Below are 18842 nucleotides of genomic sequence, written 5' to 3'. Positions count from 1 at the left end.
GCTGGAGAAACTGAGCATATCTGGCAACATCTGTTGGAAGAAAGCACAGTTAATGTTTCAGGTCCATCAACTCTTTATCAGAACAGTCAGCAGCTAGGGAAAAGTGGTATTTAGGCTGATGACAAAGTTTGGGGGTGTGGAGATGGTGTGTAGTGAGAGAGCAATAAAAGGAGTAGGTAAATAAGGAGATTTTAGATAGCAGGCCAGGAAAGGAGAAAAGATGAATAAGTGATAATAGAAGCTAAGAGTAGAGAGAATTTTTCATTTCTGTCTCTGTCTCTCTGGACTTCACAGCCTATCAACTTGCTCCTTCTCTTAGCTACCATCCACCCCAACTTAATCTTCAGCACAAATACTATTCTATTTCCTAGCTGCTAACAGTTCTGATGAAGAGTCACTGGACTCTGCTTTCTTCCCACAGCTGCTACCAGATCAGCTGTGTTTTGCCAGCAATTTCTGTTTTTGTTTCAGATATCCAGCAGCTACAGTTCTTTGTTTTAGAGGAAGCTTTGCTTTCAATTTAAAAGAGCTGAGGGCAATTTTCTCCATTTGCCCTGTCCTGACCTGAGAAAGTTTTGGATATTATCGCACTGATTCACTGAATGATGGCTGGTGTGTACGTATCTTCAGTTCTCTGTCTGAAGCTAAATCCTTGGGATTAGTTCCTGAACCATGGCCAAAAGGCTGTGATTTTATGTAGGCACTGGTAGCGTGAGGATACAGTTTCCAAGCTTATTTCAGCCACACTGAACCCTATGCTGCTGGCATTAATGTGATCCTACAAGCTGGTAAAAACAATGACTGTAGATGCTGGAAACCAGATTCTGAATTAGTGGTGATCCTACAAGCTAGCCATCTACCTCAGTAGTCTTCTTTTACATATGTAAATATAAAATCACAACATTTTTCCTATAGTGTGGAACTCAAAACTTCAGTCTTCAGTCAGGGTCTTACTGGGGTATATCTAGTTAATTTGTTGTTCACCTCCGTATTCTTTATTTATGGCCTAATTCATGGCAGTGTACATTTAAGACTGTAAACCTGAATCTCCAAATCCCTATCACCAGCCTTTCCTCAGTAGAGAATGACTTCTTTAATTGTTTTTGAGTATATCACATTTACTGCTGTTGAAATCTATCTGCAACCTTTTTTGCACATCTCAACATTTTTTTGTTGCAGATATGTTTTGAAATCAAGCAGGAGGTGTGATAAGATTAAACTGATTGGCGTTTTTCTGCTAAGACGCGAAAGACCACGAGACTGTCCCATTGGTGATCAGCAGTGGATTAGAAAATACATGTTTACTTTTTACTCTATTACCTATCTTCTTGTCATGAAATAAAGTCTGATTATAATTGTAGGTAACAGAAAAGAGCGGTTAGTATGCAGTGTTGTCACAAACTGGATTCTCTAGTTAGAAAGCTACATTAGAGAGTTAGTGACACAAACGTGCTCCTAGAAACCGACTCAATGTGTGGTTGTCGAAGCAAAGAAGACAGATGAAGAGTGCGTGGGCATGCCAAGACCCCTCTATACTGGCCAAAGCGTTCTTCTCCGTGCATTGTGCTTCACATTAATCGCAGCCTTTACATTTAAAGGGCTGTCAGAAATGAAATAATACTGCAGCTTTTCACCCCGGACTCTAGTCACTGGTAGAAACTCACTCGGGAAGGTACGTTCGTGACAATCCGAGCGACGCTCCCTCCCAGTTACATTGTTGCGGCTGCGATACATCTTCTCCAGTTTTGATAAAATTCACAAATAATTTTGCATGAGCAACGGCCCGTGTCGACCTGAAATCAGGAATTATATAAAAGCGTGAGAAAGATTTTTTTTAGCATGAGGCCTAACCGTCAGTGGCAGAATAATTGCTCATCGCCATCACTGTCAATAAATCATCGTCAGGCAGCCGGGAGGGTGGATCTACTCTGGAATGGACTTGCACAAATGTTATAAATATGACCCTATTCCTGTTACTCGGACCAATCGATTTCGTTCCAATAGAAAGCGACCGCATTAACGAGGAAGCTCCGAGGGTTTCTTTTTGATGAACGCCCACTTAAATCCATCCGTGTTTTTTTACAGCATAAAGAAGCCCTTCACAAAATGGGTGCTGGGGAAAGATAAGCTATGGGGGAAATATTAAAAAGGGGAAAAAAAAGAGGCCCTTCAGCCCATCGCGGCCGTGTCGGTCATCAAATACTCATCTCTTATAGTTCCATTTTCTATCACTCGGCCTTGGACTCAATGGCGTTTCAAGTGTTCGTCAAAATACTTCTTAACTGTCGTTGGTGTTCCCGCATCTACCATCATTTTAGGCGGTGATAGCCACAGTCCTGTGGGTGAAGGGATACCCCTTCAAATTCCCTCTAAACCTGTCCCTTACCTTAAAGCCGTGTCCCATGGTTATTGCCTCCTGTACTACGAGAAAACGTTTCCCCCTCATCAATGCTGAGGAAGAATCACATCACTCATAACGTTAACTCTATTTTTCTCTCCACAGATACTGTTGGATTTCTTCAGCACTTTCTGCTTTTGTTTCAGATTCCCAACATCCGCCGTTCTTTGTTTCATCTCTCCCGAGCCACTCTGCCTGGTCCTCCCCTGCTCCTGCTCATTCAGCGAAGCCTTTAGTATTCCATACTGTCAAGCTCATTCTCATGTCAAGGTGTTTTGGACTCTGCTTTCACAATAGTAATGTCCCTATCTTTGGACAGGAAGGCCCGGCTTCAGGTCATATCTGCTCCGGAGGTCTGCATAGGCTGATCAGAGAGAAAAAAAATAGGTTAAATAGAACAAAAATAGAATCCCACATTGTAGCCACCCTGTGTGCTTTGAAGGTCCCTATTTAACTCTATTCACTATCACCTCTTCCTGCCAATCCTTTAGGGGGTAGAAACAATGTTTATCTGTCTCTGTGGTCATACTCTAACAGGCACCCCTCAGCAAACGTATCGAATTTCTCTTTATGAGTGTGACTCCCTATCCCTGTCAATGTCCCATTGAATCTTCACTGTTCTTGGTCACTATGTTATTCCTTAAATGAAACCCAAAGTGTGCACAGTGCTCTAGCTGGGGTCCAACTGAACACCTACACGTTCCAAGTGGATGTTTGTTTAAGTGCTGGAGGAGCAGCTTAGCTGAGTCATAGAGATGGAAACAGCACGGAAACAGACCCTTCGGTCCAACTCGTCCATGCCGACCAGAAATCCTAACCTAATCTAGTCCCATTTGCCAGCACTTGGCCCATGTCCCTCTTAAACCCTTATTTATATACTCATCCAGATGTCTTTTAGTATTCGGATACTGTGTATGAGAGCAACTGATGGAATCGGGCGAGGATTCTGCCTGTTGGCAGCGACTCCATCAGACTTCCCCTCTGCAGCATCTTGTCTGGCTCTGAATATGAGTAGGTCTCAGGTGGACTCTCTTTGTATCGTCCTCTCCATTTCCGAACATCAAAAGGACCTCTGGTAAAATGCTGCGTCGTCAGAACAAACAAGTTGATCTCCAATTGCACAACAGAATGAATATTCAATTTCGGTCACAAACTCGGAAATTATACAGCGGATGGCTCACTGCATAAAATGGTTGAAGGTGAGTCCACTTTTCAGGTTTAATCATAAAAGCACAAGTTCGGTGGAGGTCGATGTTGTCACATATTGCTCCATGATGCTGATAGGACAAATTACTCTCATAGTTCACGCTTTTACTGTAAATGCCAGTTCCCTTCCAGCACCTATTGAACACTGGGTACAGGTATAGAGCTAGGACTGATGTTTCAGTCTCGATTTAAGTTTGGCCACTACTCCATTCTAACAGTTTATCTTCAGAAACATTTGTGAATTTTCTCCTGGACAGCCCGCGCCTTCATAAACTTGAAGTTCATCGAAAACTGTCGTCTTTATATTTTTGCATTTTATTCTTTACTTTTCGCGGTGTAATATATGACAGGGGACTTTGTAAATGGAAGTAACGTTTTGTAAATTGAAGTATCACTTGTTGTTTATGTTAAGCTAACTACCTCATGATCAGTTAAGATCAATATTTAATACACCTTTTCCTCCGAAATAACGGGTCTAGTTGAAGTGTATTGTATCTTGCCCTTTGCTTACACGGTGAAAAACAGACTTTCCCAATTTTGTGTACCTTTCAAATGTATAATTTAATCCTAGGGTTTAGATTTTTCTAATAAGGTCTTGTGTATTGTCAGTGTCAGCTTTTCCTTACCTGTATTTTTAAGAGGTTAAAACAAAGTTCGCTTAAAGAAAATTACACTATCTATTCGATAACAACAGCCCATGCAGGCGAGTGTGTCATTTTACCTCGTTCATGGGTTTTTGGAGTTTTCTGACTATTCTCCATCTCTAAACCGCTCTTTAGACCGAACTGAGGAGCTGCCTTTCTGAACTGTTGTAGCTCTGGGGTTGGGGGGGGGGGGGGGGGGTTGGGGTGGGCGGGGGGGGGGGGGGTTGGGGTGGGCGGGGGGAGGGTGCCCGTAGCGGTTATGGAAGGAGTTTCAGGATTTTGACTCAGTGACAGTGAATAAACACAGGATGGTATGCAGCTTGGAGGGAAACGTGCAGGTGGTGGTGTTCCCATCTATCAGTTGGTCTTATCTGGGTGAAGCCAAGGACTTGGAAGGCGCTCTGAAATGGGGAGAATAATTCCCACGGCTGGAAGTAGACAGGAATGGCTGCCGAATCCTTACCAGATACATAGGGCTAGAGTGGAATTCTTCCTATTTACCGGGTGGATTTTTTTTTCACAGACTTTATTCCAAAAAGTCGGCTACGAATCATTAAATGATGTTTGTATGAAGTGCTATGCTTTGTCGGTGGAATGTTATTTTGCAGCCCCTTAAACTTCAGAAAGTTTCCCGGATGGGATGCATCTGGCATAGGATTTTGTCAGGTGGACGGAGTCTGGATGGTCAGGTCAGATGGTCTTTATTATCTGGTTAAACATTTTAAAAAAGTTGCAAAGTATATCTTAACTGCTTGAGATGAGTGTAACTGAACGCATGTAATTTATTACTCGAGAGAGCTAATTGTGGTACTGAGGGAGAGATTGGCAACGATTTATTTGCACAAGAAGTATTAGAGCGTGCAGGTTGGGAATGAATCTTAGATAGCCGCAGTTTTCTCCCTGACACCTGCAGCGGAAACTCACTTCAGTTGCCGCCTGAGAACAAGCCGCGCAATTAGACCAACGGGAAACGACTGAACGGATATCGCTCGTTTCGCTCCGAATCCAATCCTTCGAAAACCACGAATTCGCTTCTCTTCCTAAACTGCAGCTAAGGCAAAACGCAGAGGCAGATCCGCAAAGAGTGGAGGGGTAGACGAAAGGCCAGGATAATCCTGGGTAAGAGGTAAATGGTTTCTGAAGGAATAGCCAGAGGTGACCTTCCCACGTCTCATGGCAGGCGAGTGTCTGGTTTCCATACTCCGGGACTGTCTGGAGCTGGGGTTTGGGATGGAGTGGGGGGTGGTGGGATGGGGTGGTGGTTTGACTGAGGGCTGGAAGCTGGCGGGAGATTCTTCCATCTCTCTCTCTCTCTGGTGGTGACTTCATTGGCTCCATTTGGCCACATGGGATTCTCTCCCTCTCATTCGCTCTCACATCGAGTGGAGGACCCTGTTTCGGTTAACCCTCCGCCAGCTGCAGGTTCTCCGGTGGCGGTTTCAAGTCCCGTGATGCCAGGGCCCGTCCTCACCCGGCTCTAGGTGGTACTGAGAGATTCCGGCGGGTGTCAGGGTATCGTGTTGGCTCACATCTCACTGTACTTTGCTCATGTCTGCAGCCAGCTGGAGAATTGAGGCTGGTCTCTCCCTGAGGGTTCAGCCTCCCTCCTCCGCTAACGGGAAAGCCATGGCGATCCAGAGTCGGCAAGTGAAACAGCCCCAGGATCAGGGATGTCAGGACACGGCTTCAGACTCGCTCTGTGACATTTACAGGTAAACAGACTCCGTTTAACAGACTGGGACACGGGGCGCCTGTGGTCAGGGTGTAGATCAGATGAATTTTAACGAAAAAAAATTGGAAATTCTCAGCAAATCAGTCAGTTCAGAAAGATTAACCTTTTGAAAATCCGGCTGACTGCAGTTCTGAGGGAGGCTCTCTGAACCCGAAACGTTAACTCTGATTTCTCTCCAGTGATGTTGCCAGACCTGCTGAGTTTTTACAGCAATTTCTGTTTTTTTTGTTTCTGATTTCCGCAGTTCTCTATTTTGTTTTCGATGTTGAGCTTTGTCGAGTTCTCTCAGATTTCCAGCAGATTTTCAGTTTCGTTCCATTGTTACCTAACTAACCTCCATCAGTCCGGTCCGTTTTCTAACCGGCAGGAATTAAATCTTACATTTACTGCCGTCTACTCAGTTCTCCGGTGACACAAGTCGAAATGAGTTTTACATTAATTTGGGAATGAGAGGCGGAGCGGAATCATGGTGGCGGGCTCCGGTAGCCTTGTCACCTCGGTACAGAGCCCAGAAACAGGCATCGAAAGACCGGGCTGAGGCAGAGGAAGCCTCGGGGGGCATCTGATGGAGACAAAGTGACGATTGCTTTTACCGAACATCATCCGCCTGCGCAAATTCCGTTGATTAACGGAATAATCGGTGCTGGGCCTGGGCCGTGTTAAACAGAAACCTGGCAATAATTTTGTGATGGTGAAATAACACACTGGCCTCTCGCCCGGCCATCAAATGTAAAGAAAATATCGAAATCTCCAAAGGCAAACATGCACATAAATTGCTGGAAAGGTTCTGCAGGTCTGGCAGCATCCGTGGAGAGCAATTAGAGCTAACATTTAGGATCGAGTGACCATTCCTCTGGAAAATGGAAAACTCGAGATTGAAGGTATGGGCGGAAAGCCATGAGGTGGAGGTACCGGTGTTGGACGGGGTCAGAAGTCACACGACACCAGGTTAAAGCCCAACAGTTTACTTGAAGTCAGAAGCTTTCGGAGCTGCTCTGAAAACTTGTGATTTCAAATAAACCTGTTGGACCAGATTCTGGATCAGTGGTGCTGGAAGAGCACAGCAGTTCAGGCAGCGTCCAACGAGCAGCGAAATCGACGTTTCGGGCAAAAGCCCTTCATCAGGAATAAAGGCAGTGAGCCGGAAACCCCCCTGTTGGACCATAACCTGGTCAAAAAGTGTGGCGCTGGAAAAACACAACCGCTCAGGCAGCATCCGAGGAACAGGAGAGCCGACGTTTTGAGCATAAGCTGTACATCAGGAGTGCATTTCCCAGCACCGTCCTTCTTGACTCCGATCTCCAGCACCTGCAGTCCTCACTTTCTCCCTGTGTACTATAATCTGGTGTCCTGGCACTTCTGAAGTTGGCTGAAATAATCGGGAAACGACCGGGAAGATGTGAGGCATTGACCCTTTGTTGAAGGTTTTGGAGGGATGAGCATGTCCTGGGGATTTCAGTCTCTCAGAATGATCGCTGTTCTGATGAAAAAAAACACTATTCGTCAACTCAGTAAAATGTTGGTTATGTGTAATTTTAGGCAGCAGTTTTTAGGCACTCCTTTACCATTTCCTGCCCTGGGACGATCACGATAATGGCAATCTGAGCCTAGGTCTGAACATAATTTTGCATTTGACAGAGGAATTTGATTTACTCGCTTTTAAAACGAACGCACGCTGAACTCTTACAACCGTTTAACCCGGAGCAGAAACTACACCACGATATGTAACTTGGCAATGAATATACCCACATTTACTTAAAAATATCTCGGTTCTGTGTATTTAGAAACAAACACAAAGAGACAGGTAGATTTTGTCTTTATCCAATGGTGCAACAGGGGTGAGTGGGTAGGTACCCAAACCCATTCTATTCTTATCGCAGGAAAGACATAAAGTGGGCTTCGGACCGACGATCACAAGCACTAAGTCACAATCTACCCCTGACAATGAGAGCGGGACGCAGATGCACAATAATTCAGAGAAACAGAGAGAGCGAAACAGAATGATACCTCATGTGACAGAGACAGAGGGAACAAGGGGCCATTTCACGTCCTCAATTCGTTCCAAAAATCAACGGAATGGTGGCTGATGGTAACATTTGAATGCAACCAAAATCGAGAATTAAGAGTCTAATGGTGACCACGGTCAGGAGAAAAAAACCCACCTGGTTCACTAATGTCTATAAGGGAGGGTAACTGTCGTCTTTACCGAGATTAGAGTGGTGCTGGAAAAGCACAGCAGGTCAGACTGCACCGAGGAGCAGGAATATCGACGTTTCGGGCAAAAGCCCTTCATCAGGAATGAAGGCAGTGAGCCTCCAGGGTGGAGAGATAGATAGGAGGGGGTGGGGTGGGGTGGGGCTGAGGAGAAGCTAGCCAAGAATAACAGCTTCAGGGCAGAGGAGATGACCTGGGGGTTGCAGTGAGAGAGAGAGACTCACTGAGGTTCTTGTAGAGAGAGAGGAGGAGAACTTCTTCAAGGTAGGTATTTTTACCTGGTCTGGTCTGCATGTGACTCCAGACCCGCTGCAATGGAATTGACTCTTTACGGCCCTCTGGGCAATAAATGCTGGCCTGGTCAGACATCCACATCCCAGGAGGGAATAGAAAGAAAATCTGCAAATCCCTCCGAGGCTAACACCGCCTCCCTGAGGTCTGTAGTAGTCTGAATTGCTGGCAATACTCTGAATGTGGTCTCAACAGCAGATTGCTCCCGCGCCTCCTGTTCCTCGAATTATATAGGCCAGCAGTCCAGAACCTTTCTGGTTTACTTTCTGTACTGGTGGGTGACATTTTAACGATTTATATACAGGGATCCTCGCCCTCAAGTCTCTTTAGAGCTTTGACCCATTCTGCATTTTCACTATTTAGAAAGGACTTTGTTCTTTTCTTTCTGTACAAGTGGGTAGCAACATTGTGTCAAACTGGCCAAAAAAACCGGGGTGGAACATGTTTGCAGTCAGGGCGACAGAGAAACGCGGGGACACCCACAGACACTCCAGAGTTCAAAATCACACAACACCAGGTTACAGTCCATCAGGTTGATTTGGAAGCACTAGCGCTGGGAGCGCTGCTTCATCACCTGATCACCCGCTGGCAGTGAGTGGGGGGGCTGACTGCTGGTTCATTGCAGCCTTGAGACTCTCTGGTAAGAGCGGCGGCTGGTCAGCCTCAAAGGCAGCCTTTCCTGACCTTGTTCCATGTCTTCCAGGTGTGTGGCCCCTCCTGAAGGGGGAGGAAACCGCACTGTCCGCCGGATCGGAGCCGCTTGCCTTCTGTCCTTGGCCGCCTTGCTGGGCTCCATCTGTCTTGACCTGAACAGCAGCCTGAGGACGTGGAGAGAGGCAAAGAGTGCGCTCCAGGCTGTGGCTTCCTGCAGAAACCTTCTCCTCCTTCACCTGATCAACCGGCTGCAGGAAGAACGTGCCTCTGTCTGGTGGCATCCAAACAGCACCTCGGTCAGCCACAGCAGCGACTGGATCCAGGTCACCTGCAAAGAGCTAGCCCTCGCCATCCGCAAGAGGCACCCGGGCTGCTTAAAGGCAGAATTCCCTTGTCCCCAGTTTGTGAATGGAAGCACAGAGATTGCAAGCTGGCCGCTCGATGAGGATGAGGGGGACAATCTCATCTCGTCCATTATCTCCAACCTGCTGAGGGCCCTCGAGGGCCCAGAAAGAGACCTGAGCCTAGCCAGGTCTAACCAGCACTGGGCAGATGTGCTGGCCCTCAGGATGGTACTTAGATCCAAGGAAGAGATGTTCATGTGGTACAGGTCACAGCTCGCAGCCTCCTCACAGCGTGCTGGACCACGGGATCCTCCACCAACATGGCGCCAAATCTCCACCAGGCTGAACCAGGCTCTGTTCATGTCAGAAAACATGCAGGGCTGCTGCAGGAAGAACAGGAATCTCTCACTCCACTTCACTGACTGTGAAGGAGTCTGTCAGTTCATACCTTCCACTGACCTGGGGTCTCAAACGTCCCAGAGGGATGTGCTACTTCACCACATCCGCTGGATCCAGGATTGTCTACTTCACAGCAGCACAGACTCGATGCGAGAGAAAGCCAGAGACATTCTGTCTGCCGTGAGCTTCCGGGTCACCTTGTTGGGCACCGCCTGCCTCATTTACCCGATCGTGTTGCTCTCCTTCAAACAGATGACCGAATGGATCCAGAACTATGCCCGGGGCCTGAAGGAGCGCACCGAGGAGCTGAAGCGGCAGAGGCGCCTGGCCGAGGACCTCCTGCATCAGATGTTACCCAAGTCGGTGGCGAAACAGCTGCGGAGGCGCGAACACGTCGAAGCGGAGAGTTATGAACAGGTAGCTTTCTTGAGGTCCCACTCCAGAGAGAGAATTTCTCCAGTACTTTCCGCTTTTATTTAAACCTTACTCAGTGGCTCGGTGTCATCGCTCTGAATAGTTAGTCCAGCAATCTCCAGATATGTTCCAAGGAGTTGAAAATGTGTTGCTGGAAAAGCGCAGCAGGTCAGGCAGCATCCAAGGAACAGGAAATTCGACATTTCGGGCATAAGCCGAAGGGCCCGAAATGTCGAATTTCCTGTTCCTTGGATGGTGCCTGACTTGCTGCGCTTTTCCAGCAACACATTTTCAGCTCTGATACTCCAGCATCTGCAGACCTCACTTTCTCCTCGAATATGTTCCAAGGAACCTGTTTTTACAAACGTCTGGCGCAAGGGGGCTGGAAGAACACAGCAAGCCAGGCAGCATCAGGAGGGGCTTCTTCAAAATGTGTGCATCCTTTGAATAGACTTTGTCTTGCTACAAACTTGGTTAGAGACAAAAAAAAACTGCAGATGCAGATCCTGAAGAAGGGTTACACCTGAAACGTCCACTTCGCCACCTCCTGATGCTGCCTAGCTTGCTGTGTTCTTCCAGCCTCCTGACTGGTCTATCAATGAGATCATGGCTGACCAAAAATTCTCAACTCCACTTCCCTTTTCTAGCCCCCAACAATGGATTCCTTTACTGACCAAAATCTGTCTATCCCAGCCTCGAATATACTTAATTGCCCAGCCTCCCCAGTTTTCCGCTATAAAGAATTCCACAGATTCACTAAAAACAATCCTCATCTGTTTTAAATGGGCAACCTATTACAGTACTCAGAAATGATGCCCTCTGGTCCTGAACTCTTCCACAAGGGGTAACAGCCTCTCCATATCTACCTTATCAAGTCCCATCAGAATCTCCTCTCAGTCTTTTAAATTCCAACAAGTCCAACAACTCAACCTCTTCTCAGAAAATAACTCACCCAGATTCAGAATCTATCAAGTAAACATTACTTGGACTGCTTCCAGTGCCACTACATATTTTCTTAGATAACGGGACCAAAACTGTTCACAATATTTCAGGTGAGGTTTGACTACACTGGCACCACCCCCCACCTTTTCCTCTGCTACATCAACGCTTATATTGGCGCTACCTCGTGCTCCCACGAGGAGGTTGAACAGTTCATCGACTTTACTAATACCTTCCACCCTGACCTCAAATTTACCTGCACCGTCTCAGACTCCTCCCTCCCCTTCCTAGACCTCTCCATTTCTATCTCAGGCGACTGACTCAACACAGACATTTACTACAAACTGACCGACTCCCATAGCTACCTAGATTATGCCTCCTTCCACCCTGGCCCCCGTAAAAATGCCATCTTCCCAATTCCTTCGCCTCCGCCGCATCTGCTCCCAGGAGGACCAGTTCCAATACCGAACAACCTAAATGGCTTCCTTCTTCAAAGACTGCACTTACCCCTCTGACGTGGTTGATGATGCTCTCCACTTCCCGCACCTCCGCCCTTGAACCCCGCCTATCCAATCGCCACCAGGACAGAACCCCACTGGTCCTCACCTTCTGCCCCACCAACCTCCAGATACATCGTATCATCCTCCGTCATTTCCATCTCTTCCAAACAGACCCCACCACCAGGGATATATTTTCCCCCCCACCCCATCAGCATTCCGGTGAGACCACTCCCTCCGCGACTCCCTCGTCAGGTCCACACTCCCCACCAACCCAACCTCCACTCCCGGCACCTTCCCCTGCAACCGCAAGAAGTGCAAAACTTGCGCCCACACCTCTCCCCTCACCTCGCTCCAAGGCCCCAATGGATCCTTCCATATCCAGCGCAAATTCACCTGCACCTCCACACACATCATTTACTATATCCACTGCACCCAGTGTGGTCTCCTCTACATTGGGGAGACAGGCCGCCTACTTGCAGAACATTTCGGGGAACACCTCTGGGATACCTGCACCAACCAACCCAAACCCCTCTCCCACTCTGCCAAGGACATGCACATGACACCTGGAGGAAGAGCACATCCACCTAGGAACCCTCCAACCACACGGGATGAATGCAGATTTCTCCAGCTTCTTCATTTCCCCTCACCCCACCTTATGTCAGTCCCAACCCCCGGATTCAGGATCGCCCTCTTGACCTGCAATCTTCTTCTCGATCTCTCCGCCCCCACCCCCTCTCCGGCCTATCACCATCACCCTCACCTCCTTCCACCTATCGTATTCCCAGCTCCCCTCCCCCAAATTCCCTCCCCCCTACCTTTTATCTCAGCCCGCTTGGCACACCGGCTTCATTCCTGAAGAAGGGCTTATGCCCGAAACGTCGATTCTCCTGCTCCTCGGATGCTGCCTGGCCTGCTGTGTTTTTCCAGCACCACATTTTTCAACTCTGGTCTCCAGCATCTGCAGTCCTCACTTTCTCCGAGGTTTGATGAGTATTTTGTATAGTTTTAGCAAGGCATTCCCATTTTTGTACTACATTCCTTCTTAATTTGGATGCTAACTTTTTATGATTCATGCACAAAGACCTCCAAATTCCTCTGTGTTGCAACATTTTGAAGATTTTCTTCATTTAAATAATATTCAACTCTTCCATTCTTCCTGCCAAAGTACATAACCTCACATTTTCCCACATTATATTCCAACTGCCAAGTTTTTGCCTACTCATTTAACTTATCTATAATCATCTTAGCTTTCTTATGCCATTCTCACTTCTTGCTTTCCCACTTATTCCTTTCTGTAGCCCAATTGCAATTCAGGATGACTCTTCCCTGTTGCCTGCTGAAGCTGGGGATTATGTTTAGGGTTGAGACATCAGCCATAGTGTCTCTGCCTAATCCCCCTGAGCTCAGACACAAACACTCACTGTGTTACTGCTCCAGTGATTAAGGAGCCCAGGAATGTTTGACAATTAAACAGCATAAACGTCATATTGTGTATTCTCACCTTTCTGAAAATCCCAAAATAGAGGGCACACTGGCAGCCAAAACCTCAGTTAAAGTGTTGGGATCGAGAATGTTTTTAATTGTTGGACGTATAAAAGGGATTGGGAAGCAGCCTCCTGAGCTGAAATTGACTGAGGTCATACTGCTTTTTGTATAAAAGTTATTTACACATCTTAATGAGATTCCCCCTGTTCAAATTTGCCAATTTAGCAGTAAAATAAGCTCCATCTCCTTGATGTCGAAGATGTTGAAAAATTGGCCATGGTGATCTCTGCCATTGTTGACTGCAACCCTGCCTTCACTGGTCAATATACATGTTAGTATTCATACAGCTCCACAAGCAATATAATTAGCCTTACTCAGAAAATTTGTACATATAGTCCAAGTTGGTTGTTCACCTTTCCAGCTCAATTCTGAAATAAAACACATCAAAGACATCCTACAGGACAATAGCTACTCTGATCAGATCATATCTTGTTATGTATTGTATAATGTCAAAGATGGAGCTGAGGTTTTTATGTTTGGTCCTGAAGGGTGCCCTGTTTACCTCTGATTACCCTGGAATGGTAAGGTCTCTCAAATGTCTGAGCAACAAGTGATGCTAGCTGTTTCACACTGTTTCTAAGCAGTAGTTGCATGAGTGATGTTCACCATTAACTGAATGCTGGCATCAAGCCAAAGAGATGTTCACATATTATACAAATGAGTAATATAGTATATACATTTCAGTGCTGGTGCAATGCTTGGTATGTAAGCCGTCAATCCCAAAGATGCTGGATCATATCAAACAGCACATCCCTTTGGTTGTTCACAACAAGCAAAGTTCTAATTGCACACAACCAGCCCATGCTTGCAAAACTCACAAAACAGTGTTCAACATTAGATGTGATTCCACGACTAGGCAAACCCTAATGTGTGAAGAATTACACCAACAACAAATATATGACATTGTCAGCCTGGCTTGCAGTGTGGTGCACTTGCATGTAGTGGAAGCTACAAATATTAATAATTTCACCTTCTTATCAGGTGAAAATAACACGCCTGTTTCAACTCAACAAATTAGAGGGAGGCAGTGACATTGTAATAATATCACTTCACTAGTAATTCAGTGATCCAGGTTAATATTCTGGGAAAGGTCTAATGAAATAGGGCGGCATGGTGGCACAGTGGTTAGCACTGCTGCCTCACAGCGCCAGGGACCTGGGTTCAATTCCTGCCTCAGGCGACTGACTGTGTGGAGTTTGCACGTTCTCCCCATGTCTGCGTGGGTTTCCTCCGGGTGCTCCGGTTTCCTCCCGCAGTCACAAAGATGTGTGGGTCAGGTGAATTGGCTATGCTAAATTGCCCGTAGTGTTAAGTAAGGGGTAAATGTAGGGGTATGGGTGGGTGGCGCTTCGGCGGGTCGGTGTGGACTTGTTGGGCCGAAGGGCCTGTTTCCACACTGTAAGTAATCTAAAAAAAAAGGGTCATTCTACTGGTAGTGCTACCTCTGTTTTGTCTCTCCATCAGACTGGCTGAATTTCTTCAGCACTTCCTATTTTTATTTAATATTCTGGGGATATGGATTCAAATTCCAGCACGGCAACTGTGAAATTTGAATTTTAATGAAATCTGAAATTTAAAGGTAGTTGCATCTGCGGAATCATTGTCATAAAATACCAATGGGAAGCAAATCTGCTTTGTCTGGTCTTCATGTGACTGTGAATCCACAGTGTGGTTGACTTGTAACAGTCCTCTGAAACGGCCCAGTTAGCAGTTCAAGGGCAATTAAGGATGGGCAGAAAATGCCAACAATGCCTGCTTTCCATTAAATAACATATAAAGGAAAGTGACAGCCATTCTCTGGTTCATTTAATCAGAATCAATCTGCCTGGTTTAATTTTTTTTAAAGCAGTTATCTATCAGTCATTATTAACTAATGCATTCCTCATTTAGAGTCCACTTGTCAACCATTAAGCACTGTCTTCTCTGACACAACAAATGTTATTTTCCCTTTCCTTCGGCATTTTTTGCAGATTATTCTGATGAGTGAAGATGACTTCAACAAAATTAGCATTTTTACAGCAATTGTAAATCAAGAACGTCATGACGAACCTGTATAAGACACTGGTTTGGCCTCCACAAGGCAATGTACTCAGTTTGGGCCTTTACATCTTAGGAAGGATGTGACGACATTAGTCATTGAATTACACTGCAGTATAACTGCTCTTATATCATTTTAAACTTTTTGGCAATTGGCTAAACCAACAGTAGGAGAATTATGTAGAACTTGAATTTGATCCGACTGTCTGAACCCTTTGTAGGGGACATTTCAGGAACTTTGACGCATGCTGTGGTTGTGTTTCAAGTCGAGTTCTGCTTTCATTTCCGTATCCTTCTGAAGAGGTTTCCAGTGAGTGCAGCATCTTAAACATCATTTAATTCAGTGTTGATAATATCGAGGCGATACCCCCACACGCAGTTCCATCTAAAAACCTTGTGCATTTGCAACAAAGTACGCCTAAACATTTCTGACTTATTTAGATTAGATTAGACTTACAGTGTGGAAACAGGCCCTTCGGCCCAACAAGTCCACACCGACCCGCCGAAGCGCAATCCACCCATCCCCCTACATTTACCCCTACCTAACACTACGGGCAATTTAACATGGCCAATTCACCTGACCCTAGTGCATGATTTTCTAAAATATTTTGTATTTTTTAAAAATAATTTAGTCGGCATTAGAAAATTCCTACCGGACATAGCAGCATAAAACATGATTCGTTGGGACAAATACCAGTTCTCGAACACAGTCTGTAACAAAACTCAGTTTTAAAGAGAGCAGGAATTATGCAGAGCGAGCTTCAAAAGATGTTTTGAGATGCAGGCCCAAACCAGTTTTTCAAGGCAGCAAAATGACTGTCAGGTTTGACCAGCCGGGCGGGTTTATTTGCATCTGAAAGCTGCCCAAGAGCATCATTGTTTGCAAATAATTACACATAATTAGTCAATTACCTATCTTGGTTCTTAAGGAAATGTAGAGAATGGGGGATGATAAATAAGCAGCTATCCGGATGCAGTCCAAAAGCAAATTGATTGCCCAGTTTCCTACGTTGGGAATACACTATATCTGCGGTGGTTGGAAGGAGTTCTGAGAAACTCAACAGGCTTGCGCTTTCTGTTTACACGCAGCTGCCAGCAATATCTGCACCTCATTGTATTTCAGGTACAGCACGAAAAATATCCCTCTTCCACCCCCACCCAATTCCGTTACAATGTGAAAGGCGCTGTGTTCTAGCTCAACGGGTGATATCTAAGTGCAAATCCTTGAAGCCTCAATTTCTATCCTTTTGTACTTCGTGGTGTCAGATCCTAAACTGCATCCCGGACGAGGTAACACTGGGAGTCCAGTCGGAAATCAATGCAACCCTGAGACGTTCCACTTGGGCCTCATTGCACTGCAATAATGAAGCCGTTCTTTTCAGCTTATTGCAAGTGATGTCAGGTTCAGTGATGGAAATTTGGATCCTTAGATTAACACTCATAGGAAGAACACAAGTTCTGAAGAGACAGATTGGTCTCGAAACGTTACCTCTTTCTCTCTCCACAGATGCTGCCAGTCCTGCCGAGTTCCTGCAGCATTCCCAGTGTTGCAGTATTTCGCGTTTATTTTAGTGCTATATGGTAAAACTTTCTAAATCTCGTGTTAAGCGAAAGTCAGAGTGTTGTGTGCAATTCTAAGTACGTAACTTCCAGAAAGGGTATGAAAACCTTGAGAGGGGCTGGGGAATGCTGAGATTTACTGGGGTGGTACCGCGGATGAAGGGCTCTCAGACAGAGGGAAATTGGAACAGTAAGCACGGTTTTCCTTAGAACAGAGGCTGTTGGGGAATTTGAAAGAGATGTTCAAAAGTATGAAGGATATCGAGAATATCCAGAGCTACTCATACACATGGAAGGTGCATGGACGAGAAGTGATTAAGCGAACTGGCGAAAAAGTTAATAGAGTTTGAACATTGTGAATAGTTAAGGTCTGAAATGGCTCTGTCAAAGAGCCAATACAGGCGCAATGAACCGAATGACCACCATCTTTACATAGATTCTATGATATTGACCTTGAAAGGAACTGTTGGGTTACTGATCTGGGAAAGTTTATGCATACGGTTTAAAATCTCTGGATTATACGTCAGAATGCTTATTATCATCAAGTTACTGAATCAAAAGATCAAATCAAAAGAAACCCAGCTGGAGGGTACATTGATACACCGTCCAATGGTAGCTGCTATTGTAGCTCTGCAGAAAACTGCAGCCTCCTACTTTTCTCTGTGAATGTGGAGACCGACGTGTTATCAATGTTCAGGCCAAATTCAGGACCATTGCTTCGCGGAGTGTAACTTTGAACTGGAGGAACAATACAAGCTTCTTAATTTAGCGTCTGTACACGTTTACATTTTGTTGGCAGGTGACAATTTATTTCTCGGACATTGTAGGATTCACCACCATCGCTGCCTCGTGTACGCCTCTGCAGGTGGTGGAGATGTTGAACAATTTGTACATGTGTTTTGATACCAGGATTGATTCCTACGACGTATACAAGGTACGAATTCAATATGTGCCATTAACGAATAACAGAATCACTAACGTTAAAACAGTTCAAACAATGATTTCTGGTCAGACCAGAGATTGCTTGGTGTAGTACAACATCTCTCATAGGCGTCCATGAGGCACAAGCTCAGTGCATGGGGCTGACCAACTAACCTGCGCCTAATGTTAACTGAAGTCCTGCATCTTCACATAATAGGGATAGGGCCTAGTCTGATATTAGATACATTATATCCAGTTTTTCTTTCTAACCCCAACTCTCAATGTCCGATAGATATGATGAAGAATTTTAAGGGAATGAAAATATATCTGAATGCAAGCTTTGTAACAACTAATTCAGGTTATTATATTTTTAAAATGACATACTGAGTTCACCTTTCTGTGTAGGTGAGGATCTATCAGATAAGCAGCTCTTTTCATTATCTGAATATCCTGGGAGGGTGAAACCTCACAACCCTTGGATAAGTATTTGACTGTCGTACATTCAAGGTTAGGGGCCCAGCACATGAAACTTGAAAGGGTGTAGGAAGTAATGGTTAGCAGTGCTGCTCACGGTGCCTGGACATGGGTTTGATTCCAGCCTTGCACAAGTTTGCATGTTCTCCCCGTGTCTGTGTGGGTTTCCTCCGGGTGCTCTGGTTTCTTCCCACAGTCCAAAGATGTGCAGGTTAGGTGAATTGGCCATACAAAAAAACTCTCCACATTTTCCTGGGTTGTGCAAGATAGATGCATCAGCCAGAGAAAAAATGGGAAGACTAAGATAGAGTGTGGGTTTGGGTGGGGATATGTTTTGGAGGGTTGGTGCAAACATAATGGGCGAAATGGTCTCTTTTGAACTGTATGATTCCATGTGATACTTGGGTGGTTGTATGACAATCTTTGTTGTAATTCATCATGTTAGTCACATGACCATAGACTACAATGGTCAAATATATTTTTGGGTCAGTACAGATTAGGCCTTTAGTTAAGGCCAGCAGCATCACTGAAATTTACAGTACAGGAGAAGTCCATTTAGCTCACTGTGTC

The 18842-nt window shown here is 45.5% G+C and overlaps 1 protein-coding gene across 1 annotated transcript in view; it reads left to right on the top strand.

The window, feature by feature from the left end:
- Positions 1–5874: 5874 nt before the first annotated feature.
- Positions 5875–18842, top strand: part of LOC132833580 (uncharacterized) — a 28593-nt gene continuing 15625 nt past the window's right edge. Inside the window, exons 1-3 of the mRNA XM_060851948.1 lie at positions 5875–5960; positions 9189–10299; positions 17677–17811. Coding sequence (XP_060707931.1) covers positions 5875–5960; positions 9189–10299; positions 17677–17811 — 1332 coding nt within the window. The remainder of the gene's footprint in view (positions 5961–9188; positions 10300–17676; positions 17812–18842) is intronic.

The sequence above is a fragment of the Hemiscyllium ocellatum genome, chromosome 37 (assembly GCF_020745735.1).
Source record: "Hemiscyllium ocellatum isolate sHemOce1 chromosome 37, sHemOce1.pat.X.cur, whole genome shotgun sequence".
NCBI lineage: Eukaryota > Metazoa > Chordata > Chondrichthyes > Orectolobiformes > Hemiscylliidae > Hemiscyllium > Hemiscyllium ocellatum.
Note: the sequence above shows the minus strand (reverse complement) of the source record. Positions and strands in the feature narration are given on the sequence as shown.